General features: G+C 37.4%; 2 protein-coding genes across 9 annotated transcripts in view; both read left to right on the forward strand.

Annotated features, from left to right (window-relative positions):
- LOC131686899 (uncharacterized) overlaps positions 1-27,702 on the forward strand; it is a 130,383-nt gene that overhangs the window by 75,291 nt on the left and 27,390 nt on the right. For all 8 annotated transcript variants that reach the window (XM_058970911.1, XM_058970904.1, XM_058970906.1 and 5 more), the window contains exon 3: positions 25,990-26,125. In XM_058970911.1, coding sequence (XP_058826894.1) covers positions 25,990-26,125 — 136 coding nt within the window. The remainder of the gene's footprint in view (positions 1-25,989; positions 26,126-27,702) is intronic.
- LOC131686900 (uncharacterized) lies at positions 16,106-16,946 on the forward strand. Its single transcript, XM_058970912.1, has 2 exons — positions 16,106-16,814; positions 16,900-16,946. Exon 1 carries the CDS (start codon positions 16,183-16,185, stop codon positions 16,810-16,812), a length of 630 nt encoding a protein of 209 aa, XP_058826895.1. The 5' UTR covers positions 16,106-16,182; the 3' UTR covers positions 16,813-16,814; positions 16,900-16,946.

Consider the following 27,702-nt stretch of genomic DNA (forward strand, 5'->3'; position numbering starts at 1 on the left):
CTGGCTATTTGTTTTAAGATTTGGCCACGGATTGGGGCCATATTTTTGTGAGGGAGGTGAGGGCAGGGTTTAGAAAATGAGGCAATGAATAGGAGAATGGTAGCTTCACGTTCTATGGCCATCACACCGTACGTACGTCTCGTGTGAAAACTGAAGCCGCTCGCACCAGGTGGACTTCTTCATTAATTCATATACAATTTATAACAAGGATTTGAAGCCATTGGGTCCTTTCTAACTCATGTTTCTTCTAACAGATGGTAATGGTAATATACATTCACTCTTCACTTACGGGACATCGTAAGTTTGAAGTAGTTTGTTTACAAGTAGTGTTTCCAATTTTGGACTTAGCGTCAGCCCGATGAATTGGTCAAGTGCCGTGGTTCTGAAAAGACAAAGTCGAAACGCAAACACCTGGACTAATCATAACTAGTAGTTAGTATAACAGCATATAAGTAACATGCCGAACATGTTATTCGGCATTTAATTTAAATGTCGCCGGGATAAATTAAGACTCAATAAATATTACGAGAAATTCATCCCGAGATAGAACACGCAACGATATTCGCTTTAATATACTATAAGCAATACTCCTCATAGTCGGCTATCCGGAGTTAAAATTGTTCATTTCGCAAATCGCATCAATACAACAAAGCATAAATCTCCAAAGTTCTCGGTAGCCAATTGCCCAGAGCAATCATTACATGATAACGCTATTGTCATACTTACTAAGAAAATTCTCCATCCCGTGATACATGTGGAGGATGCAGAGGTATTCACGATCACCAGCAGCAACAGGAACCGGACCAACATTTCTTCCATACCCAGAGGGAAGCATGTTGGAATCGATATAGCTTGGACAATGTGGCTCATCGTGTTATCCTTAAGTATGTTGTTTCAATAACCATTTTGCAATCTCAATTGGTTCTTGTTAATAACGGAGTAGCAAGCACCAGCGATTTGCGATGCTTATGCTCTAGCTTCTTTACCACACTCATTTCGATTCATACAAATTTATTCGGAATAGAAAAATTCCTAACCCTGTGGAGATATCTAACGTTTAAAATACGCACACTGAGATATATATATATATATATATATATATATATATATATATATATATATATATATATATATATATATATATATATATATATATATATATATATATATATATATATATATATATATATATATATATATATATATATATATATATATATATATATATATATATATATATATATATATATATATATATATATATATATATATATATATATATATATATATATATATTTTATACTACCACCCTTCCATTAACCCAAGAAGCAGTTTGTTGGCCTCTCAATTCTATCGTAAAACGACACAATAACTAGAAAAGTCTATGTGCGGGGTTTGAGAATCGATGAGGTTCGAACAAGGAATTGATGTACCAACTACGCTATGGTTAAATCTATATAATCGAAACAAAAATAAATGCTTCTAGAAATACTTAATTCAAGCTTCTGTAACATAGTCAAATCTCAATATTTTTGTTTGAAAATGTGAATAAGTCGTTATTATATGAACCCCACTAATTTAAAAACATATGTTTTAACGATTTTTACAAGAAAGTGTCTTTTTGAGATTCAAATTACAAAAGTATGAATTTCTGTTTAGATTTGAGATAATACCGCGAAACTTCAGTCATTCTGGTCACAGCACAGGGGTTTTTTTTCGCTAAAACTTAGATTTGGGTCAATGATGTCTTCGAAGAAATTTGTGACCATTACAACCCCTTTCATATTGTGTTTTATTTTGTTGATTAAGCTCCCTAAAAGTTAGAGATTTATACCAACCTTCTTGCAAGAGCATATATTAAAATTATGTCTTTGGCAAAAATGTAGAACAAACTTTTTCCAACAAACTTTGCTTAAGACACAGAGCCTTCATCTTTAATATCTTCAACATTGTTGCTGGTTGTTTGTGGATGAACCCTTTAAAGCCTATTCATTACTATAACTTTTAAATATCATTCTGACAAGTTCGGTATGTTCTGTAAAAAGGTTTGAATCATCGAAATGAACAACTTTCTATATTATGACAACGGTTTATCTCATGTATTTTCTATATTATATTGTAATTTTTTAAATATAAAGTGTTTTAAATGGTATTTGGCTGTCAGCGGGGAAACGGCTGAATTTACGTCAATAGTGTTTTCCGACTACTTATCAAAAATTGCTAGGTCTGTCATTTGCTGCAATGATTTTCGTGATTAATCCTCCTATAAGTGAGATTTTTCAACTCAATTTTGTCTTTGGAAGAAATGTGAAGTCTCTTCTTGCAATGCTTTATGCTCATTATATTTGGATGACCCCAAAGAATATTTTTTTAAAATATCTTTTTAATTATCATTCCATATATTCTACGAAGTTATTTCAAACGTCAAAATACGTAATTTTTATTTACACAAAAAAATTTATATCTCGAGTATTTTCGAAGATATTGAACATTTTTTAAAAACAGTCATTTTTTCAAATCATTTGTAACTCTACTGGAGAGAACAAGAGACAAGTGAACTCTATTGAGTTTTATAGTGATGAGGTAGCATTTCTTATTGCAACTAGAGTCGGCTGCCCGTTTAAAAGCTATTATTTTTAAAACTTTTGTAAATTTTGCCAAAAAATACCCAATAACTTCTAAGTCGCAAGAGATAGACCAATGATCTCTTCTAGAAAGTTATGTTTCTTGACAAGACTAACAACTTTTTGAAACATTAGGCTTTATCTACGATATTTAAGAAATTATGATGAAAAAGAGGTTTTAAGGGGTCATTCACAAACAACAGTCGATAACTTCAAGTGAACCATAAATAGAGATTTTTAGTCTTCAGTAAAGATATTCACAAAAACAAGTTATTTAAAATTTCTGAGGACTTCATCCTATTTTTCATACTTTGAGAAAAATTGTGGCAAATATCTCACTTCTAGGAGAATTAATCACTATAACATCATTGCTGTACGCTTTACCGTTTTCGCTTTAATAATTTTTCACACGTTTTCGGCGAAAAAATCCATTGTGCACAGCTGCCGTCAAGGTGATTAATTTTTTTAGAAAAATCCAAATGTTCTGCAATTCACACCAAAAAATAATGAAATTTTAAACGACATGTAAATCAATACGAATGTAAACATAGAACGATTGAATCAAAAATTTGATTGAAAATTACGTTAACATCAATTGGAGCATCAAACAGCATACAATTTTACACATTCATTCGTGTAATATTACATGTCATTCATTTTACAGCAGTATTCTAGTAAAAATACATTGAAGTGCATTGGTTTTCCGTTTAAAGAAACTGTAATTTTCAATCCACGTGCAAAATTATAATAAAATTCGTTAAAGAAAGCACGATATGTCGTGTGTATTTGTGGTGAAACTTATTTTTACATTTATATTCATGCTCCAAATATGTGCATGAAAATAAACTTAAAATTACTAAATATTTTTTTTCTGTGTTTACCCTAATATTCTATTCTATTCTATTCTATTCTATTCTATTCTATTCTATTCTATTCTATTCTATTCTATTCTATTCTATTCTATTCTATTCTATTCTATTCTATTCTATTCTATTCTATTCTATTCTATTCTATTCTATTCTATTCTATTCTATTCTATTCTATTCTATTCTATTCTATTCTATTCTATTCTATTCTATTCTATTCTATTCTATTCTATTCTATTCTATTCTATTCTATTCTATTCTATTCTATTCTATTCTATTCTATTCTATTCTATTCTATTCTATTCTATTCTATTCTATTCTATTCTATTCTATTCTATTCTATTCTATTCTATTCTATTCTATTCTATTCTATTCTAACCCTTATACAGCCAGTATTGAAAAGCATCCTGGAAAACACTGCAGTTACTCATTAGTGTTTTTGTCAACATTAATATTTGAAGCTTATTAGGTGTAATATGTCGCAAATATTAAAACGGCAAGGCCTACTGTGCAGAGTTTGTGTTCAAAGATGTTTCAAAATTATACGGCAAATAAATTATTCATTTAATGAATATTCTAACTAACGAATAATTTTGAATCTTGAAGAAGGAAGAAACGAGGACAACCGTACGACCGTTTAAGTTTTAAGGGGATATGATAAATCGTTGGGAGTGACTTGGCTAAGAAGGTTAATGACACTCCTTTGGTCCTTTGGGATACCTTGCCCTGGCTAATGAACCTAGGTTAAAGCGCCTTTACTCGCTCTGTAGTACTCGGAAAATTACAATTTATAGAAATTTGGCACTTCAATGGAAAGATATTTATTTCTCGAAAAATACACGAAGTGGGGTTTTTGGGACATTTTGTCCCAAAAATATCCCATTCCCTACAGCTACTCTGTTCTACATATTTTGCTGTCTCTCCAACGTGAAAAAGTCTCAGAAATCGAACGGAACCCACGCGACCACTGCCAGAAGATGGGGTTCTAGGGCATCCTATCATTCATATCGAACTCCATCATTTCCTCGTGCATACATCTCTAATATTTCTAAATCAAATTTTATTAAATGTACCTTGTTGAACGAGAAAGATCATAAGGAAAAATAATAAAAATAAAAGTAGAGTTGCCATCGCTAAAACTAAGATGCACTAGACCATTTGACATTCAGCGCCGATTCTACATTTTATTATTAAATACCACATATCAACTCCATTTAACAATAAATTATTATTCAATTTTCTATTTTCACTGTGAAAATTATTCAGGAATCACATGGTAAATGTTTCATTTCAGGAAAAATACGGAAAGTGGGGGTATTAGGGCATTTGATGAAAAAAATAGGTTTCTAGACTAAATGTCAAAAAATCCAATGTTTCCGAATTTTATAGGCAACGAATCAGTTTTTCCGTTGTTCCTGATAACCTTCCACGTTCAACAAGATACTCAAAAAAATTGCTTGAAGAATAATAGAGATACATGCACGAGAAAATGACTAAATTCGATATGAATGACAAAACGCCCCAGAACCCCAACCTCACGCACTCCGACAAAGGGCACAAAAGCACCGTCCGATCTCTGAGACTCCCTCACGCTAGAAAAACTACAAAAAATGCATGTTTTGCAGCATATAGTAGAATGGCTATCAAAAATGATGAATTCTCTGAGCAAAATGCTCCAAAACTCCAGCTTTCCCCATTTTTTTGGGAAACAAAGATTTTTTCTTTGAAATGTTAATATATATATTTTTTTTTTTTCAAAAAAGGCAATTGTGATTTTTTGAGTGCTACTCTAAAAGTTATGGCATTTAATATAAATATTTTCCTCATATTTTTCCACAGCGCCAATGTCAAAAACTTCAAAAATGGACAGGGTTCTAAAATTGTCCAACCGATGTGAAATTTGGCATCTAAGTTTACTTTGACATTTGTCACAATATGAAAGGGGTCTTTGAGATTTCGAAAATGAGTGTTTTTTGCAATGCCCACAAAAAGCTTTGTCACCGAGTCGCTTGTCGAAATTTTTGCATAGAAAAACTACAGAATGTTATTGACAATTTCTAAAAAACGCATGAAAAGTGTTTTTTTAACGCTGGAACCCTCCCTTAAACCTGATGTCCCTTTCACTTGAGGCAGAAAGTGACTCCGTTTCGAACCGTCAAACTGTTTAAGGTTGAGCTGAGAACGCCTCTTCATAATATTGACCTGACCGAAATGTTCAACTGTTATATATTCTCGACAGTTTCCAATACCTAATGATGGTTCTATTTCTACGCGTAGCAGCTGCTAGCATACACTTCCTAGCTTAACTCTTCTATGCTTCTAAAAAGGCGGGTTTTATAACCGGTCAAAAGGTGTCTTTACTGGAATACCAGATAATCTTCCGACAGTTTTTCAATGCATTTTGTAGACTTAAAAAAATGTATTACGTTACAGTTTTAAAATCGATATGAAAGATTTTCCTTTTTCGGGAAGGGGGCAAACCCAGTACTCGTAATGATACATATATACGGAACTACAGTCATTCTGAAAATATGGCCTCAGTTCGTAAAACTAGACAAATTTTGTGAACGTTTACGAAGAAATCACTTTAAATTTCGTTGCAACGCGCCTGCGAATCATTATTTGAAAATTCAATGCAGTTTCAATGAAATGGGGTTTGGGGCGTAATAATTACCGAAGGCTCTCCAGATATCTAAACGATCAAACATTCAACAAAGTTCAAGTTTGCCACATGTTTAAAATCAGCTGACTAGTAACGATGTGCAGCTGTATTTTTTTCCTCAATCATGCAGGTCTCCGCATCTATGGGAAAAAAAATCCACACAACAGCGCGGTCCCACAGTTGCGCTAGAAACGTGATTTAATCAACATTCAACTGTTTTATGTCATAACTTAGTCAGAACAAAATACACCATCAACGAAAAGGGAACAAATGAAATTACCGCGATAAAAACAACCCCCCCCCCCCCCTCACCATTCCGCATCGTTCCGACCGACCGACCGACTAACTTCACATTTGCCCTCTCTGTTCTATTTAGTTGGCAGTGTACACGATGTGAAACTGGGAAGTACCTATACCTCCATCAACAACAACGTCAAAAAAATTGCACGAAAAGCTCCAGCATGAATTGAATTGAATGTCAAGGTTAATGGCAGGTCTGGTCGGCAATGTCACAACAAACAACAATAAAAACGCGGCGGCACTAAGCCGCGAATCGTTTTCACGTTAACCAAAAAAAAAAAAAAATATCCGCTTTCGCCAGACAAACCCATTCGTTTTAGGAGGGAAGAACAATAGCGTGACTGGTTAAACATGGTGCCCGTTTCGTTGTGTGGCGGATAGTTGTATGGAGAAATTAATGAAAAAAAATCTGCTGTCGTGACATGGTCATTTGATGTTAAGCTTTTCATTCGCTGATGAACACGATGCATGGCAGTGGTCATTCGGGGTGTATGAGACTGTGTGTGTAGTCTAAAACGGATCCGGTGATTTGCGTTGTTCCGATTTTATCTCTATCGAATAAGTGACTTTGGAAGACCAATCCGGAAGTCGGCGTGCTGCTTTTGGTTTGTACTCGAGATCATGTAGAGTTCCATACCGACACAATTTGCCTCACTTTTTTGGCAGTTCTGTTTACATGGACCAATAATTTAGTCGACGATTTGAACGCTCGAAGTATATCGCAAAGAACCTTCCTCAGTCCATATAAACAGTACTAGTGGACTGTAAACATCAGTGAGAACGGTGTTAGTGAAGAGTTCTATTCCCGGTGGTTTGTTTACTTTATCATATCATTTAAATAGATTTGAATGCAACGGCTGAACTTCTCCCATGTAAATTGAATACATACCTTACAGAGGCGCCACAAATGAAGTCGAGTTCTTTGGCATTTTTGACAGTTCGCTAGCACAGTTGACATAGCCTTAGAAATTATTTTTTGGAATGTCTTTTGAACCGAATGGTCAATAATTTTTTAAGTGCATGTAAACAGTATTAGTGAAGTGTGAATATAAGCCACCTAAAATTTTCAATTTCTAAGCCCTTATAAACAGTATACAGTACTAACGAACTGGTAAAAAGTGATGTTCACTTTGCCAATAATGAGCTTGTGCTTGTGCGACCACCCCTGGCTGCTACTCCGTTATCGATCTGGACTAGCTGAAGTTGCACAGAGAATAAGTAGATAATTATGCTTGGGAGTAGCGAAACATCTTTCAATGTGCAACTCCTGGTAATCCTAGTGTTTATTGATCAATACCGACGCCGGCCATGCCCGAACGAAGATTGCAGAAGGGAATAGTCCGATACTTGCTTTTGCTAGAGGCCGTATATACTACTGCGCACTCCACAAGTATCACAGGAGGAGGATATTTTTGTTAGTAAGAGTATAGAAGTTGGATCTACTTTTTCTTTACCGACGCCAGAGAAGTGACTTCACTATCTCGCAAGGGACGTTTCCTCTTTGTTGGAAAAAATCGGTTATGTTTCCTGTTTTTAAAAAAGGTGATAAGCAGGACATAGCAAATTATCGGGGTATAACCTCTCTCTGTGCGGGGTCCAAGTTATTTGAAATTCTAGTAAGCAATGTATTGTTCCGGGAAGCCAAAACATATATATCAACAGATCAACACGGGTTCTTCCCAGGTAGATCAACATACACGAATTTAGCACAATTCACTTCACACTGTATTAAAAGTTTTGAATGCGGAGCACAAGTGGATACTATTTATACAGATCTCAAAACAGCGTTCGATCGTGTTAATCACTCGCTCCTACTGGCGAAGATAGAAAGATTGGGTGCCTCACTCAACTTCACCAAGTGGCTTAAATCATACCTTGTAGGTCGTACCTTATCTGTCAAACTAGGAAATGTTGAGTCACATAACTTTATAAATTTATCAGGTGTGCCCCTGGGTAGTAATCTTGGACCCTTGCTGTTCTCCTTGTTCTTCAATGACGTTTGTAATGTCCTTCCACCAGGATGCAAACTTATCTATGCAGATGACCTTAAACTGTTTCTTATTGTACGATCTGAATTGGACTGCATTGAACTACAGCGACAACTAGATGAATTTTGTAACTGGTGCACTCGAAATCGGTTGACTATCAGTGTATCCAAATGCTCAGTAATTTCTTTCACGCGCAGAAAAAATCCAATTTTGTGGTGTTATAGTATCTCAGGGAAACTACTGGATAGAGTGCCAGTTGTGAGGGACCTTGATGTACAGCTGGATTCTAAATTGACGTTTAGAGATCACTATTCCCACATCATTGCGAAAGCCAACCGGAACCTTGGTTTTATCATTTGAATAGCCAAAGAGTTTACTGACCCATACTATCTGAGAGCACTGTACTTCTCTCTTGTACGCTCCATCCTGGAAGCTTCAGCTATCATTTGGTGCCCGTACACAATTGTCTGGATTACCAGAATTGAATCTATACAAGCTAGGTTTCTCCGATATGCCCTTAAAACCCTGCCATGGCGCAACCCGATAAAGTTGCCACCTTACATTGAACGCTGTCGTCTGCTCGACATGGACCCTCTTTCAAAAAGGCGAAATATATCCAGAGCCGTGTTTGTAGGGAAAGTTCTAACTGGTGAAATAGATGCCCCAAATATACTTTCTCAGATTAATGTAAATGTGCCCGCTAGAAGTATAAGATCGTGGAATTTTTTAAGCCTTGACTATCGAAGTACTGATTATGGACAGAATGAACCCATAAGGGCGATGTGTAGCGTATTTAATAATGTTTATGAATGTTTTGATTTCTCTGTATCAAGTGACGTTTTTAAAAATAGGCTTAAACGGCTAACTTAGTGCATAAGATGTGATTTAGATAGTGATTTTGATTTGTTATTGTTTTGATGTATTATTAGTAACACATTGTAATGTAATGTAATGTTATGTAATGTAATGTTATGTAATGTAATGTGTAATATTGTTTAATATGAATATGTGAAAAGATAATGAGGTTTTTACGCGCATTTGGAGGTTGTTTGATGGACTCCAAATGCGCTTTTCCTCATTCTATATTTCATGTAGACCATGTAGGTCAGATGAAAAATAAAATAAATAAATAAATAAAAAAAATAAATAATCTATTCCGGCAATAAGTTAGTGTCGGTTTCTGATGAGACGAAGTCCCATGACTTTATTAAGTTAAGATTTGTGCCCTTCTCGTACAGAGAGTGGTTTCACCAAAAATTTTCAGCTTTAGGAGAAAGATTGGTGTTTACCCAATTTTTTCTCCTTAGGGAGGAATATAGCATAACCTAGTTTCGTGATTTGGAAAGTTTTAGAGATTTTGGCTAACTTTTGTCCTGAGTGGCATCACTGTGAAGCGGTTGTCGTGGTAGTCCTTTCAATATTGGTTAATTGGGTCACTGTCTTTGGTTTATCTACAAGTGTCGGTGGCTGCTTGTTAGAAAGTTGGTTGTAGTAGATGAATTTTGACTAGTTACTTCGGCGCATGTTTTCCGTAGTGGGCTGTCTGGTTACAGAATTGACATGTAGGGATCTGCTCGGGATATGTGATCAGCGTTGTTTGCTTATAGATTACGCCATTATTCGATGATTTGCATTCGATAGTCACAATACGAATGCCGTAGGGAACACCCGTGAAAAAATTTCTCCAAGTGTTTCGTAATAGATTCCACTTCTCCATAATTGGTTTGATGTAATCTTCCTTAGTGCGCGGTGCGAGATCGTGGATACGAAAGTCCACCATGTCATTTTCCATATACACGGGGATCTTGATTCTGATGTTATTAAATTCGACATAACTACCGCGAAACTAAGTTCCATTGTAACTTTAATTAGATGTGCCACCTCCTGAACTGTGGGTCTAACGCGAGTTTTTTTTTAAAGTCGATCGAAACTACACGTGCAGCTTTGCTTCCTTTGGTAGACTCATTTCACTGCGCTACCGGGAGCAATGACACAATACTCTTTGTGCACTGGTAATAGAACAAAGCACTGGCTTGCTTAAAGGGTGCCTATAGCATAAAATTTTTTTACTTCTGCTTTGTGCGAGGTCAGAAGATAGATGTTAGTATGCTCTGCGGAAATACTGTTTGAATTTTATTGTTTTCTAATGGAACAAACACTATCCATACGATTTTTACATGTGTTGCACATTCATAGTTTTTTTCGGAATGTTTTTGGAATTTCCGAGTGTTTTTTTTCCTTTTTCCCAATCTGCAACATTCGTGGAAATTTATAAGTAGCGGTTTGCCACAACTCTTGCTTTGATTTGCCTGGCAGACCCTTCTTGTCAAGGCGGCCTAGGTGCTTCAACCGGAATTTCGAATTTTCGTATGTAAACAAACAAAAGGCGAAAAAACCTGTTTCAATCCACCTAGTGATGCAATTGTGGCTTACTTATTTTGCCAAACTATGACTAATAATCAATATAATTGTGGATATGTCTATTACATTCTTAGTACACTTTGCATCTGCACACAATGGCTCGCCAGTCACGAACCTGATGAGCTACGTGTCGACGGTGACACACATGAAACAAAGAATATTATACTTAGCCTAATCAGCATTAGTTCAATGTTGTCTTCCTGCTTACTAATTTTAACAAGCGGGGGTGGGTGTGTGAGGAGGCAGGGCCGCCGGATAGCGTGGGTAGTATGGGTAGTACTACCCACTCGAAAATAACCGAGTGGGAAATTACCCATTCGAAATTTTGAACCGATTCAAAAAATTTAGACATGCAATGCATATATCTCGCATAGCACACATTTGAAAACATCGATGTACCACAATTCCATTTGCATAAACGAACGTGATTTAATGTAAATGTAATGTAAGCGTGTGTATTGCGAAAAGGGGAAAAACTTACTAATGGTCTCTCACCCTATGCTTTCTACCCACTCTGGCATGAAGTGTTTCGTCGCCCCTGTGAGGAGGGCGAAGAACCCATGAACGAACCACTCCCAAGCTTATTTTGATATGCCTTGTGATATAGTGGTGGTAAAAAGGTTGTTGGAATGCACATGTAGATGATCAGTCCCCTTCTTGACAACTAACGGATCGTTGCTTAAATATTCGGTCCATCCTCGATCGTTCTTGTAGAAAGAAAACGAGCACACCTTGTTGAACTAGACATACTTCGTCGACTATACATATAAAGAAGCGGCACACCACTATTCTGCAAACAAGTATGTGACGTTTCTTGAACTCATTTGTCTAGTCCCGATACTTGTTTTCAGTTCATTCCGATCACCTTATGTATTATTGCTTTAAATTTTGTAATTTAAACTTTCAGAAAGGCAGCACAACTCACATCCTCAACATTATTCGCCCTCTGGTAATCTCCAACGTGCCATTCTTCGTTTGTTGAATTCTTGCATGGCTCAGTTACCTGTGTGTCTAACGTTTGTAACCGGTGATGCTGCACAATCTTGCGTTAATTTTACCATCACCGGCTGCAGGGCCGGCGGAACGCCTTTTTCCCGAGTGCGTAGTATGATTCGGGGTGATTTCTCTCCATACTGACGAAAGTTAAGCTATGGCGTGTGTAAGAGAAAATTAAAATTCCCTGGTAATATCTGGTATTTGGAAACACCCTTTGTCAACAGGGCTGTATGTCTGACGGCTCAGCGAAAATGTGTTTGTTGAATACAGATACTACAAATATTCTTTTAAATTTCGTTGCATTAATTTTCCGTTCCCTGTTATAAAACTTTCCTTTCGCGGGTACTGAAGCCCGCATGATTGTGTTGACTAATGGGAAGGTAGTTGAGGTCGTTTTGAATATTTCTCCGATGGCAAAAATAATGCCGATAAGTCTCAACTGGCCCCTGGATGGTCTACTTCCGGACCAAAGACAAGCCATTTAACATCATAGATATATCGCGTGATCTAACTAAACAACACTTGACCGTGCACGAAAAAGTATTTTGTCTTCGTACCCGCCCGGGAAGTAAAAATTGATGGTGTAGTCTCCGAGAAGGACCTTAATTGAGAAATAGGGAGTGCTCCTTCCAGATCCCTGTGCTTCAGTCAGTTAAAATTCTGGTATGCAAGCAATTGCGTTCAGCAAAAATCGAGGAGTAAAAGAAAACTTATTTTCCATCAGCCTCATTTTGAGCATTTCGCCGGATTTGTTCTTCCAAAATTTGTTCTGATATTCGCGACACAGTGGAAATGAAACGAATGCCTACCAGCGCGGCCTAGGACGTTAGATTTATCGTTGTACTCTACCTCATACATCATGGTTTCTCTACACTGCGATTAAAGGTCAGAAGAATCGAATATCCGGCGCTAACAACCGTGAACGGTTTCCCACTCCATTATTGTCAGAGAGTGCACAGAATCGTTTGCGAAAAGGTTCTTTGAGGACTTTTTTAACGTCAAATCGCCTAAATTTTTCCGAATATACGCGACGTTAGAAACTTGATGAAAACTGAAAAATGCGTTTATTGGCACCGGTTCGTCAATGGATTAGCGAGAGAAACAATATTTCGACTAGCAGCTGGGCCCTACATTGTGTACTCGATTCGATCTTTGATCGGAATACACGGAACTAAGAATCCATTATCGGCGACAACAGCATTCCAGGTAGATTTACATTCAAAATATAGACGTTTCGCGATGAAATTATAATAAGGTATATAAACGTAATAATTTTTCTTCAAACGCACAAATTTATCTGACAGCAAAGATACTCGCGCTAAGCATTTTTCCCACAAAACTTATGGTTTTATATATACCTACGACTATGTCCACATCGTTACAGTTCCAAATAGGCGCTTCGATCAATCGAGCATGGAAAGCATTCCTAATTTTCCTGGAGAAAATATGGGCGTTTCTAGATTCTTTATATTAAAATCGTTCCTGATTGCTTGATACAAGTATTAGTTTGAGTTCTTTCGTATTGTTCTATACCGGGTAATAAGAAAAGTGACACATTAGAATGGTAACGAGAAGGCGGACATTTAGGCATTAGAAGGTAATATTAGTGAAAGATCGCGCTACTTTAACGAATTTTTCAGTATTTCTTGTTAGAGAATGCTCGAAAATTGGCAAATTTTGTGGGATAATGGAAGTCAACCAACCTTGGTTAAAAAGGTAGAATGAACGTCGTGACTTCCTTCAGGTGGCATCTCGGGTCATGTCCAATCATTATACCTTAAATGTGCATCTCCGGCGTATTGGGGTTGTGGAGAGCTGTGATGCCTATCGTGACATTAAACATGTTGTCTGGTCGTGCGCCTAGTGTTCTACATACCAAAAAAACTGTTGAGGTATTTTGAAGCTTGCCACAATCGAACAAACCGTAATTGACGAAATGACGAAATATAACAGTGTTCTGTTTGATTTTAGACGAAAGATGTGCTTTCTGAGCGCAGTGCCATAAAATTACACATTATGAACAAACGCCATATGTGGAGTAAAATTACGTGACTCGCAAAATTTAACAACATGTAAAATTATAATCAAACGTGATACTATGTCATTTTTGATGCTCGTCAGCATGTCATGGTCAGGAGACGTAAATTTACACGACTTTTTCTAGTTGCGTAGCACCAGATCTGCATTAAACGAATCCCTTCGGCATGGTTCTAGTCCGCTGGATATCCTCCAAATTTATTTATATCTACTCTTTTGGTTGACTTACTAACAGCTGCCTGCAAATGTGATCCCAAGAGTTCCCAGCGGATTCAAGGAGGCCACTCGACGATCCGGTTCATGATGTTCTGATAGTGATCTACCGTTTACCGCAAAGCTACAAGTTTAATTTCTTTTTCTCCTTGTCATTTTTCTCTGATTGTTCTCTGATACGGTCTCTGCTTCTGATGTTGGGATCAACAATCTTTTGCCTTCCTTATAAAAAGTTGACTGATTGTCTAGTGACTGTTTCTCCTTGCTTCAATTTTTAATCAAATGATTATTTATGTTAAAAAATTGCAAATTGTTTATATTGCCCTTAAAAATATTTCGAACTGCATCCCATAGTCTGAATAAAATTGTATTAATATGTTTTGTCTATCGATCTGAACTTCTTGTTTTAAGATGTAGATGTGGCAAAATGAATTCCCATGAGTATAAATATAATAAATAATTCCGAATTTCAAACACATCCCAGTTATTCGCAAGACATTTAAATTGTAAAGCAAAGAAATTTGTATTTGAATAAAAATATGCAATTGTTTTACATCGAGGTTTTCCAACGCAAGTGCGCAAGACTCAGGTTTTGGTTTGTTCCAAACTTTCGAGTGGGTAAGTCCCCATTCGCTAATTTTCGAGTGGGTAGTACTACCCATACTACCCATGCATTCCGCCGCCCCTGACCGGCTTCTTATCGATCCTTCGAATGTGGTGATTGTATGCGTCTACGAGAACGTCGACAGAAACCACGAAACATTCGTGGCGTGATAGAAAAATGAATAAGCAATGCTCCTCATAGTCATCTAATCCAGAGTTCAAGTTGCTTATTTGGCCAATCACATTAATATGACAAATAATAAATTTCCAAAATTATCGGCAGCCGGCTGCCCAGAGTAATTACTACATGATAACGCTGTTGGCATACTTGCTAACAACTCTCCACTTCCCATGATACATGTGGTGCAGATGCAGAGGATTCCTCGGTCTCTAGCAGCGACATGTATCGGATTAACATTCCTTCCTTTTCCAGAAGATGTATTCGGACGTGGCGGCGTCGGTATTAATCAACATGTAGATTGCACAATGTGGCTCATCAAGTTTTTCCCAAGCATGTTGTTCCAATGAACAGTTCGCAATCTCAATTGGTGCTGGTCAATAACCGAGTAGCAACCACGGTCGATCTCTTATGCCTAAGCTTATGCTTATGCTTTTCAGTTCTTTGCTTATATGGAATCAAGAATTGTCGTAGGTGGCCAATGTGGTCAAAGCGGCTTTGGTTAGTTGTTATTGATCTAGTCTGGCAAATCCAAGTAATTTTACACCCATTTTGCATCATTTTAATATCATCATGGTGGTACCAGTTTATATGGGAATTTGCTGTGTGATCGCACTCTTCAACCCGTAACTCCGGCACCGGAAGTCTGATCAATAAAAAAATCAATAGCAATCGATGGGAAGGTACCTTTTATTTGAGACTAAGTTTGTGCAAATTGCTCCAGCCATCTCTGAGACACAGAGGTAACCTTTTTAACCACATACACACATACATACACACAGACATTTTCCGATCTCGACGAACTGAGTTGAATGGTATATGACAAATATTTTTCCAGTACTAAAAACTTCCTTTGGTTTTCCTGCTTGCTACCAGAGGCAAATCTTATCCGGACTATTACTTGGAATCTAGAAGATTAATTCTGTAGTTTCGGTTCAAATGCTGCAATCGATTATGGATTTGATAGTCGCTTTTCTTCTATTAGCAAACCGGAGTACATAAATAGGAGCAAATTTGTTAACTCCTGTTTACCCCCGAACGACTGGGATCAAGATTCGTTTTTTTACTGGAACAGGCATATGAGGGGAAACTGAGTCAGGTTGGAACCTCAACTGCTGTCAAAATGTATGAACTGGCAACGGTTGGTGTTGCAACCTGACTCAGACATTGAATTTCACGATTTCCATAGTTTCTTTTACACACACGTACATAGTACATCAAAGCAGTCCTCGACTAATCTCTACCTTCATTCCACAATTTCATCGTGTCAGTTCATCAGCGAAAAAATAGAAATATGGCAGATGAACCAGTATTGGCGGAAACCGAAGACAACGTATCGCGTAACGAAAATTCCAGTAAACATCTGAGCTCTTTCCTGCTGGGTGGAACATGTGGCGCTTCTCTGATGCACCTTGGATACGATTCCGAACCGTACGCTTACGGTGCGGTTTCATTCCTACTGGTGAAAACCCTGCTGAAATCACTGGAAGGGACCTTATCCGATCCACCCGGTTACCTCGTCCGCTTCAACGGAACCGTCAACAAGCTATCCAAGTTCGTACCTTGGGCCCTGTTGAACACGGAAATGTTCCGCCGGAGTGGTCGGCTGAATAATTGGAATGAAGCCTACTTCGGATTTCTGATGGCGGCTTCCGTTCCCACAGCACTGGCTGCCGTCGAGTTAAAAGAATCCCGTTTCAACAGTGTCGTCTCGATGGTGAATGTCCTGAATCTGGCAGGGATTAGCTATCTGGCCGTTAAGCAGCAAAATGCCTGGGGAATCGGACTGGGTGCTGTGTGTGCGTTGGATTGCTTCCTCGGTGCGAAACTAGCGGGTTGGAGTCGTCTTTCCGAATCCAATATGCGGAACATGCTGAGATGCTGTTTCGCGGGAATGATTCCGTTCTATCTGAAGTCGTTGTAGAGGTGATATGATTTAATTTATTTTATAAAAATATATAAATAAAAACGAGTCTTTAACATGTCTTTATTGGTAACTTTGGCGTTGTAGATACGACCGCGACGTCTGCAGATTTATATACTAGAACAAAATTTTCCATTAATCTTCTCTGTAAGATTTAACAGACCTAAATGGCGACATATCAAGTACCTTCAATTATATAGAACCAGACAAACAGTTTTCTGTCCATCCAACCTGAACGTAATAATCGTTGTACCCTGATCTTATCTTGATCTAGTTAATTAAGTTACTTCAGCTGTGACTCAAGCATTCAAGCACAGTAAAATTTTTCAAATAAAAAATGCGCTAAATGCAACTCTCACAGGATTGAAATGTTTGAACGGAGTATGATTTAAAGTGTTGCTATTTCTGAGTTCGTTTTTACTGTTTCTTGTAATCTTATCAGAGAGGTCGGCGATCGAGCGATTGCAGTGATTATACGTCATTAAACTATGTATGTATGTACGTAGTGAACTCAGCTGTTTTTTTTGCAGAGTTCAATCGCTCCACGCCGCACTTATCGCGAGTTTGTAATCTTTAAGTGCTTCGGGCGAGTACACAACATTCGATCATGATTGATTCGGTAATTTGTCTTGGGAAACTTGATCATTGACACTGAGTCACCAGAGGCTTACAAATACAAATAACACATAATCAAATTACAACAAAGTCATTTTCAAAGTTTTCCAATTAATTTCTTACATCACCAGCTAAAAAATGTCTCGCGGCCACCGTTGAAAGCGCTCGTTGCCTCAAAATGTAATAACTTAATCAATTTTGACCCACGTTGACACTCTGGGATCGCAGAAAATAAACGTACCAATCTAGGGCATGTCATCGTAGCGCAGCGCAAATAGCAAACAATATAAAAGTATCGGTTTTTATCTGCTGACGTTTTCAGCTGGCTGGCGGGCGCAGGGCAAAACTAGAGCAAATTGCACGAACGAATAAATCAACCCAACCCAAACCCAATCACGTTGCATCGTTTGCCAATCCTCCCTCCAACTCCGCCACCACCCCCCCCATTTATAGAATGTATGATCGCTATCTGATAGTTGATGAAGTATACCCCGATGTAAACAGATTCATGCCCGGGTCGGACCGGTATAGCATAGCTGACAGCTAAGATGCAATAACAACACTTATTGTGGCACCACACTTGGGTTGGGTATACGGTATGTATAGTATAGGTTTTGGTATAGGGGTATAGGACTTCAGGGGTCACAGCGATGCATTCGACGACGATGCTGGTGATGAGACGACGATGTTGTTGCTCTTTTTTAACTGAGAAGCGCAATTTGTCACATCAATTAGTACGGATGGGTGCCGCGTGACGTTGCGACCGCGACCCGCTGCACTCTCGTCGAAGGCTCGAACAGAATGTTCCGCTAGTGATGCAGAGTTGGGAACAATTTTATTTTAATTGTAACAATATCGTGCGGCTTTTTGCAGAAAGCAATCTTTAAATTGTTCCAATCCATCTTCGACGCTCCGTCAGTGACGGAACATTCTGTTTGGTTTTTTTTACTGTAGATCTGTCGATTTATTGCCGTTTGGGAAATCGATCGATTCAATTGCAAGTAGGTATTTGTCGATCATTTCTGTGATGATAATTGTGATGGGAATTAATGGGATTCAAATACAGGATTGGCTATGCCGCATTAGACGCTTCAGTCTCTAATCTCAACTGGGATAGAAGCAGGCCAAACCTATTCTTGAAATCATCATTGCCCTTTGATTTGTCTGTAGATAACACAGAAGCTCTGACGTTAATTACTTGTTGGACTTGATTCGCTTCCAACTTTAAATTTTTTATCACGTGCAATCCAATATCAATATTGTTTGAATGACATGCTGTGATTGATTGCGTGTAATGTAGTACGACTTTTAACGTATTGTCTGAGTCACTATTCTTATTATATACCTGTCTAGCGATTGATTAGAGTGCCGTTCTTCAGTGATATCACTCAAGCGAACGTAACAATGATTGACGAAGTAACTGAGCAGTTGAACGCCGCCTAGGAAATTTAATCCGTACTGACATTCTACCAACGTAGTAGATCGGTATCGGAATGCATGTGATCGGATTAAACAGAATATTCGTGTGTGATCATATTAACGAGGAATATTTCCTAAATATTGAAATGTCATTGAAGGACTTTGTAGAATGTATAATTACAACTTTTAGAATGGATTTTTTTTAAAGTTGTAGTTGCATTCACTGGCGGAATGATTGATCATAATGATCCTAACAAGATCCAAGCAATAAGAGGTGAGTTAGTTGGGCAGTAGGGCATCGTAAATTTTTTTCAAGTAGAATACTACTAATTTAACCCGATTTTTTAACGTGAATATCTGCCGTTTTACTGAATGAAAAAATAAGATTTTTGCGATATCTGATTGGAAATATATATAACAATTGAATGGCTGGCGTCCAAAAGGGACTAACCCACATTTTGCATTTTTTACAGGAAATGGAAAAAACTTCCGCATTTCCAAATTAGCATTGTTTTTATTGTAAAAATACACGTTTTTATTAGTTCATTGCCTCATGTTGTCTATAAAAATAAGATTATTACAGTAAAGTAGTACTTTTCAATTCACGAGCATTTCTGTAGCTCGAGGGGGTAACCCCGGGGGTACCTAGCGTCCAAAAGGGACTAACCCACATCTTTATCTTTCGTTTTAGAGATGTGGTGTCTTTGGCAAAGTTTTTGCGTGACATACTGCGCTTTATTTGACCATTTTATATTAGTTTGGAATTTAGTAGCTAGGGCGGCGCTGTCATCAACTTTTCAATGGAACAAGATAGAAAGATGGTTTCTATGGCAAAGTTGTATATATATCTTCTGAAGATACCAGCTATGTAGGATCCACTAGGTTTTGAAATTTGGCCCATTTTTAAAAACATAATCTGTAAATAAATGTTTTGACTAAAACCTCTATCTCGAAATATACGGGATCTAGAAAGTTTGCATCTTCAGAAGATGTGTTTAAAATTATAGGACCTACAACTTTATCGAAGACACCACATTTCTATCTTGCTTTATTAAAAAGTTGATAACAGCGCCGCCCTAGTGACTGAATTCCAAACTAGTATGATTCAATCAAATAAAGCACTTAGGGCCATACAGCAACTTTTCCGAATGTACAAAAACTCTATAACGAAAACTAGTAAATTCCACGTTCTTTAACTTTCCGACCACAATGTACCGTTTTTCTCTTGATGCATTATTGCTTGGTCAATTTTCAATGTCAAGACATGACACTTTCACTGGAATTTTCGAAAAAAATATGCTCAATAATATACATTAGTGCAAGAAATATATATTAGATTGAAAATAGCCATACATAGCAAGTGTGTGAGCGGCCTTCACCTTCAGGAACGACTGTGTGGGCCGAAACGTCAACTTACAATGCAATACAACTAAAAACAGTATTATATCGAGTTCACCGATATGTGCGCTACAACTTAAAATGTACTGATTGCGAATCGATAGACAACCTTATCTTAAAACGTGAGAAAACGAACGAGAAAACTTGAATTTCCATTAGACTGAATGTGGGGTTAGGCCCTTTTGGACGCCAGCTAGTACTGGGATAACCTCCAAGGTCAACTTTGACTGTTAATAGCAAAAAATCTAAAAATTATTTTCAAAATTCTTAAATGGCAGTATACGTGGATTACTTATAAATATCAAAAAAATGTAAAAATGTCGATTTCGGAAAAAGGGTTAGCCCCTTTTGGACGCCAGACATTCAATTTTGTATCCAATTCCGTAGAATGTACAATTACTAAAAATAACGGAATTGATTGATCGGTACAATTCGACCAAGCAGCGAGCGTTGATAGAACTGCCCCCTTTTCATCCAATGAACTGCGACACAAGTATAAAAAGAAGTTTCATGTCAGCTCGCATTCTTCGGTGGTAGGTAATACATCCCATGCATGACTGCTGCCATGCATTGATAACATTTCATTCCAATGATACACTGGCGTGCCAGTTTCATACATGCTTATAAAATGCAATGATGACACACCACAGAAAAAAAGAAAGCTCGTCGCTGTTGTGCTATCTTATGACAAGCGCCATTTTGCACATTTCGAGAAAAACGATTTTTAAAGTTTGAGATTGAATATCATGAAACTTATAAATGGTAGAAACAATTCAGAGAAGACAATTGATGCTTCTACCTATTCTGTACTAATCTCTCTAATATTACGAACATCGATTGACTATGTTGCGGGTTTTCACTAAAAATGTAAACAAAAGTCGCACTCACACGTGTCATAGGTGTGTATTGATGAAAAAATTTGTATAACGTGTCATAATCGTGCATGGAAAATTTTCCATAGAAAAAAATCACCAATTATGAACTTTTATTCATATCTTTGGCTTCATTTGGTCTATAAACAATCGGTTAGATGCATTTCGAAGGAAATGAGTCAGGGAATCTAGAAAAATAGTTATTTTTAGTTATAGTGTTGCCAAATAGGTAATATTTCCAGTTTAAAGCTAAAACTGCGTTTTTCTCCCAATACATGTATTTTTCTTTTGTAAATTATTATGCCCTTGTGTTTCTACGACATTTTTACACATAAAAGCAACTAAAACTTTATTATAACTTAAGTCAATCCCAAGATATAATGATTTGAAGCAAAACATTCACAATTTCTCATCATGTTTCTCGCTATATCTAAGTAACCAAGTAGAATTTCAAAATTCTGAAAACGCCACGTTGTAGAGATTTTTCTGACAAGTAATGTGGCATATCTAACTCCGTTTACCCCAAAATGGTGTTTGTCATAAGATAGCACAACAGCGACGAGCTCTTTCTTTAGGAGCTGAATAACTGGATCGGCGATGGGGTGGTTTGATACGAGAGAACCGCACTCAAATTTTCAATGTTTCAAATTGGGAAAAAGTATTTCGTAACATCATGCTACAAACACCGCTTGATAACGATCCGCAAAACCAGATTAATTGTATAACAGGTTGATGTATAACGGAATTGGTACATCTACATAGAGAACGGCTTATTTTGTGTGCGGCCAAATGACGCAATGGACATTTTACTTATTTTGTTAGCGAATTTCGCGGCTCAACAACTGAAAAGCTCCATTAAAAGTAATGTCCTGGTACTACATTTGTTGTCGACTATTATCATACAGGACAATCGCAGGGTTATTGCGAAAATTCCACACTAAGAAACCTGCTTGGTTAAGGTTTGAGCATATTATTATTTTGGGGATGGGATAAAACGTGCCCCCTAAGGAAATACGATCATAATTTAGCTATAGAGCATTAACGTATGCGGAATGAAATTTGGACAACGCTTCCAGCATTAAAACAAATATGCAACCCTGCGCAAAGCACTATACTAAACGTCATACTCTAGGCACACTTATTTCAAATATCCAGTGTTAATTTCGACCCACTAGGAGATACCATGTGAACAAAATGGCAGCGAACGCCCATTCTGGACTATTATGCCACAAAAAGTTTTGGCGCATTGGAGGATTATGGTATAATGGTATATAGATGTAGTTGTGGTACATTTGGAGGGATATCAGCCTTTTGTACAAAATTACAAAAGGCTGATATCCCTCCAAATGTACCACAACTACGTCCAAATGAGGTTTTTCTGGGATAATATGAAGCAGAGAGTAAATGCTCATAATTTTCGACATAAAACTAACAAAAATGATAATCAAAATTAAGAAAGAAATTAAAAATATGCCAACATCAATTTTTTCGACGCCTTTGCAAAAAGTTCCTGCAAACTGTCGTAAAGCTTCTCGAATGAACTCAAATTTTTTTCTATATTAAGTTAAAAAGCTGACAAATGTTTTCATATAGAGAGAACATTTAATAAATGGTTTTCTACAAAAAATTGCCTTTTGAATTTTGTTCAAATTTTATTCCGCATACGTTAATTGGGAGAATTTAATAAATGATATCATTTAAACAACTTTTTCCCTGTAATCGCAATTATAACACTGCAAAATATTTAAAAACATGAAAAATATGCAATGTTTCAAAATCATTATAAATTACATTTTGAAAAATGGGCAGGGCAAAACACACTTGTGTGGGGGTAAACATCACCACAACAATGGGGCAGAAAGCTCGTTGGACAAGCACGTAATTTTGTTTTCTGTCGGGAGCTACACAAAAATGTAGCATTAAATTTCCTTAGGTTATGAAATTATTAGGTGTTTAAAACATGTTTTTGATTTCGATATGCGTGTATCGATATTCCGGTATTTCACGAGGGAATGATAAAATTAGGAAAAAAATTAAGAATGGGAGATTTTTGGGTAAATTGTCCAAAAACTCCAACTTTCCGTATTTTTCAAGAAACGAAGATATTTCTATTGAAATGCTAAGAATGTTTTCTTCAAAATAAGGTATAAACTGCAATTTTCGGAATGCTACTTCAAAAGTTATAGCATTTAATATATTTTTTCTCATATTTTCTCATAGTACCAATGTTAGAGGGCGGGGGTCTAAAATTGTCTAATTTATGTTAAATTTGGCATCTGAGCTTACTTTTACAATTGTCACAATATGAAAGGGGGGTCATGAATCACACAATAATAAATGAGCGCAATTATAACATGAGCACTTATTTGGACATACGGAATTAAACATCTACTCCATCTAAATAACAGCCTTTTTTAATCTGCCTAAATGAGTCACTGAATCGATCAAAAGAGTCGATTCTTTTTTGTGGGTGTATCGGACACGATCCATTCTCGCAACTGAGTTAGTTTGTTCTTCTCTACTTGGTGCTATAGTCCTATTGTGGAAATGTGACCCTTCATTTTGCCAGATTTCAAAACTGATTCTTATTGCACAAGACAGTTGCAGCATGCTCGGGAAAAATTCGTTCAGAAATTCATTGCAATAAGTTACGTTTTCGTTAACTGAACGATTTACGAGAATCGTGACCAAATTCCTGAATTTATGGAAATTTATGGATAATAAACCTCGCATTCGTGAAACTATTTGTGTTCCAAAAAACTAGCTCGCGCCAAAAATAAAAATGGCGTTGCGATCAAATTTTTGGTTGGGTTACTGTGGTTGCTCCCTGAACATGTTTATTTTTGTTATGATTCTAGTTCATAATGTTGAGATACACTTATTTGTATTAAATATATTAACTAAATGACAGTTAAACAATGTTCACAGTTTTATGAGCTTAGCAGTGAATTTTTTAAACCCCCAGTCAAGCGTGATGTCCCACAAGAAAAGGATCTCATTTTAAACGGATGAGAACTAATGGAATTGAAACATTTGGTTGGATTACCAAGCCAATGCAAGGTGCGCTATGCTACATTTCTCCTTAGTGGAGAACAATTTAGGTAAAAACTATGGGTTTGCTCAGGAACACAAATCGTGTCTCTGGTTTTTTGGAGCTAGCGCCAATCCGGCGCTAGCTTAGTCCTGTCGCTAAGTTAGTGTTGTATTCTGATGAGACCATACACAGACATACACAGCCAATACATGTAGGAATCCTGTAAAATTGCAGACGTTCGCTTACAATTTTTCTTGTCAGTATTGATGTTTTTGGCACATATGGTATGTGACATCATTAAAGCGGGCAGGCCAACTATGCAGCGTACAAAATGAAGATGATTCAAAACTATACGGCATTGAATTATTCATTCAATGAAGAATTTAATCAACGAATCATTTTGAACCTTATTCAAGAAACGTGGACAACCGTACCGACCGTTTCAATTTGATGGGGGTTTGGTAAATGGTTGCGAGTGACTTTGCTAAGAGGGTTAATGTCACTCCTTTGGTTCTAAGCTCCTGGGATGGGACAGAGGTATTTGGCCCTACCCTGGCTAATGGGCCTGAGACGAAGTCGAAACGCAATTCCATAACTAATTTAGTTGTATTATGATATTCTGAATTTCTCTTCGTCTTATCATATGTTATTTTTTTGGTTGCTATCGAATTTTTTACTCGGAATAACCTGACGATATGCACTGAATCATAAAAGTGTGACTGATTCGCGGAATCTTGTTTTGTGTATCACGAACACGATTTGTGGCTTTATAATGAATTTTAGTACTCAACGTAGTTTTCATTTTCTATCCGAGTATCACACTAAACCTCATCAAATGAATAAAGGGTAATTCTTACACCACGTGGACAATTTAGAGGAGGGTAGAAGTCACGAGGCAGTCCATGCTTGTCAATGTACATTTTTGTCGTACTGGGTAAGATTAAGTGTGTCCCTCGAAATTTGTCATTCCATATGGACATATTTGAATTTGGTGAATCTTTGGATATTATTAAATGGCTCTGGCATTGATTTATTTGAAATTCACAATAATCAGAACAAAGTGCAACCAAATGCATGTAAATCGTTTCTTTATGTCATCCTCCATGCACTTTTCAAATCAAACAAATCCAAATTAGCGGACATTTCTGTACAAACACATGTTCCGTGTCCCGCTAATCATTGTGAGATGTTGACAAGTTTGCTGACAAGTCAGAATCTACCCGCCGAAACCATAGGTTCTTGCTTCATACTCCTGGGTAATACGCTCCGGGGGTAATTTATCATAACTGTGTAATAGTAGGAAAACAAACTTTTTCATATTTTCCTTTTTCCAAAAGCCATCCATTCTGAATCGCACAAAGCACCAAGTGAGCTCAGCCTTCCCGTCATGTTTGTATGGTGAAGAAAAGATTATAGTACCAAACGGCAAATTGGGGGGTGGTTGATGGGTAAGCATATTATTCCTCTACCCACACCTCCGGCAGGATCACCTGTTGCTGGCGGTGGCTTGTTTATGGACTAACGAGCTTATCAGAGAGTGAGTGTATGGCTGAGGGGGAATGATAAAGAGACCTTTTCATATACACGTTTGAAAGCATACCGGCTGCGACAAAGGGACTTTGCTGCTACTGCGGCAAAGAAAGCTTTTTGTGGCAATGAGTTAGTGTAGTCTTGTGGGTGAGCTCTGACGACTCGGTCGTGCAAAAACAGCTTTTTCGAGCGAGAATCTTCATTAGTTGAGTTTATAAATTACTTAGCAAATTTTTTCGTCAGGTTCTATATTTACTGAAGCATGGTTGTTAATAATGAATACTTTTCTGTGTTTTGCTTTTTCCCCAGGCCCACAAGACCAATCAAGGATATCACGCAGTTGTCGACGGCTGGTTCGTCCCATGATTGCGGATCCCTGTCCCGGGTGGTAATGGTTAGGAAAACCGATCAACGTGTGATTAATCACAAAGGCGCTAGTCGAAAGGTGAGTTATATTCGGTGAGCAGTAATATGCCCTTGATCGTAGTTCAAAGAGCATTTCGCTATTGTGATTGTGGCGGGTATTCACCACATACTACACTAGCCACTACAATCGATCGTACTTTCCGTAGGAGTTCACCGTTTGTCACTGCTTCCTTTAATTCAACAGTCAATGAATTTCCCGTTTCCTTTCTTTACAATCGGTGTCACCTTATGATTTACAATTATGCGCCAAATACTATTTCTTATTTGCATCAGATCGTTTTCTTTGTTTTTCGGTTTTTTATTCAAGTAGGTTCTTTACTGAAACAGTTAACCTCACTTTTCTTGACAGCTCGCTTGTATTGTTTACATGGACTTAGTAAAAATTGTGTACGACTAGAATCGCTCGAAGCAAATCGTACAGAATTTTTCTAAATCCATGTAAACAGTATAAGCGAACTGTCAAAAATGAGCACTCAGTTCATTTGTGACGTTACCGTAAAGTATTCAATTTCTCTACAAGCTTGTCCTTTTTTCATTTCTTCGAACGTCCATTTCGGGAATCCTTCAGTGCCTCCTGTGCTGTGAAACTGCTTTCTAGTTGACCTCCCTAGTAACAATTGTAGTTTTATGATAGTTTTATAGCCACTCTTAGTAAACTTAGATTGCACTTGTAGCGCGCTATAAAACTTCAACTATTACTTGGGCTAGTTTACAGTTTTTTGACGTTCTCAGCTCGCATCTTCAGCGTAATACACTGCTGGCCAATAAAATAGGTGTGTGATAGATTATTTTGTTTTTCTCTCAATTACGCATACCAAGTTGCAGCAGTCTCAATCACACCTACCGCACACAGAAGCCTTGGAATCTGTCAAGCTACTAGTGGGCTGTAGGCGCTGATTATATTTGCAATCTTTGTCAAGATGCAAAACAAGACTACCGCAGGCTTTTTCCTGTGGTCAATATAATAGGTGTGTGAAATATATTAACGTGTTATTTTACATAATTCCAATATACGTTTTATTTGGTGAAGTTTGAATTCTGCGTGTTAATAAATGTATTTATATTTGCGTTGCGTTGCGTTGCGTTGCGTTGTGACGATGATTTTGGCGGATTGCACACTGACTTCATCATGTTTGACTGCTGATTATCTAATAAGAGTTGCTTAGGAAGTGGTAAGTAGGAATTCATACCAATCCGACCCATATTAAAACCTCAACAGCATGATAGCCATCATTGCCGGCCGCCCCCATCTCCATCGTTCACGGGGAAGGATAAAGGATAAGGTAGACAGGAAGTGTTGATGCTCCACCTACTTAACGGAAGGACGACGATTCATCAGACTCTTCCATAGGTGTCGCGGAGTTGGTAGTTTGGAAGGGTATCAGGTCTAGGATTCGCTCCAAGCAAACGATGCGACCTGTAAAGCATATTTTATTAGGTAGTTGTTTAGTTAGCCTTCGAGTGCACGATCACTCGAAAAAGAGAAGATCTTGTTTAGTTTTTCATTATTTTTAAACTCTGGGCAGCCGGCTACCGAGAGTATACTATGTTCCCTAAACAAAAGCAATTTGAACTCCACACAGCCGATCGTGGGAG

Source organism: Topomyia yanbarensis, chromosome 3 (assembly GCF_030247195.1).
Source record: "Topomyia yanbarensis strain Yona2022 chromosome 3, ASM3024719v1, whole genome shotgun sequence".
NCBI lineage: Eukaryota > Metazoa > Arthropoda > Insecta > Diptera > Culicidae > Topomyia > Topomyia yanbarensis.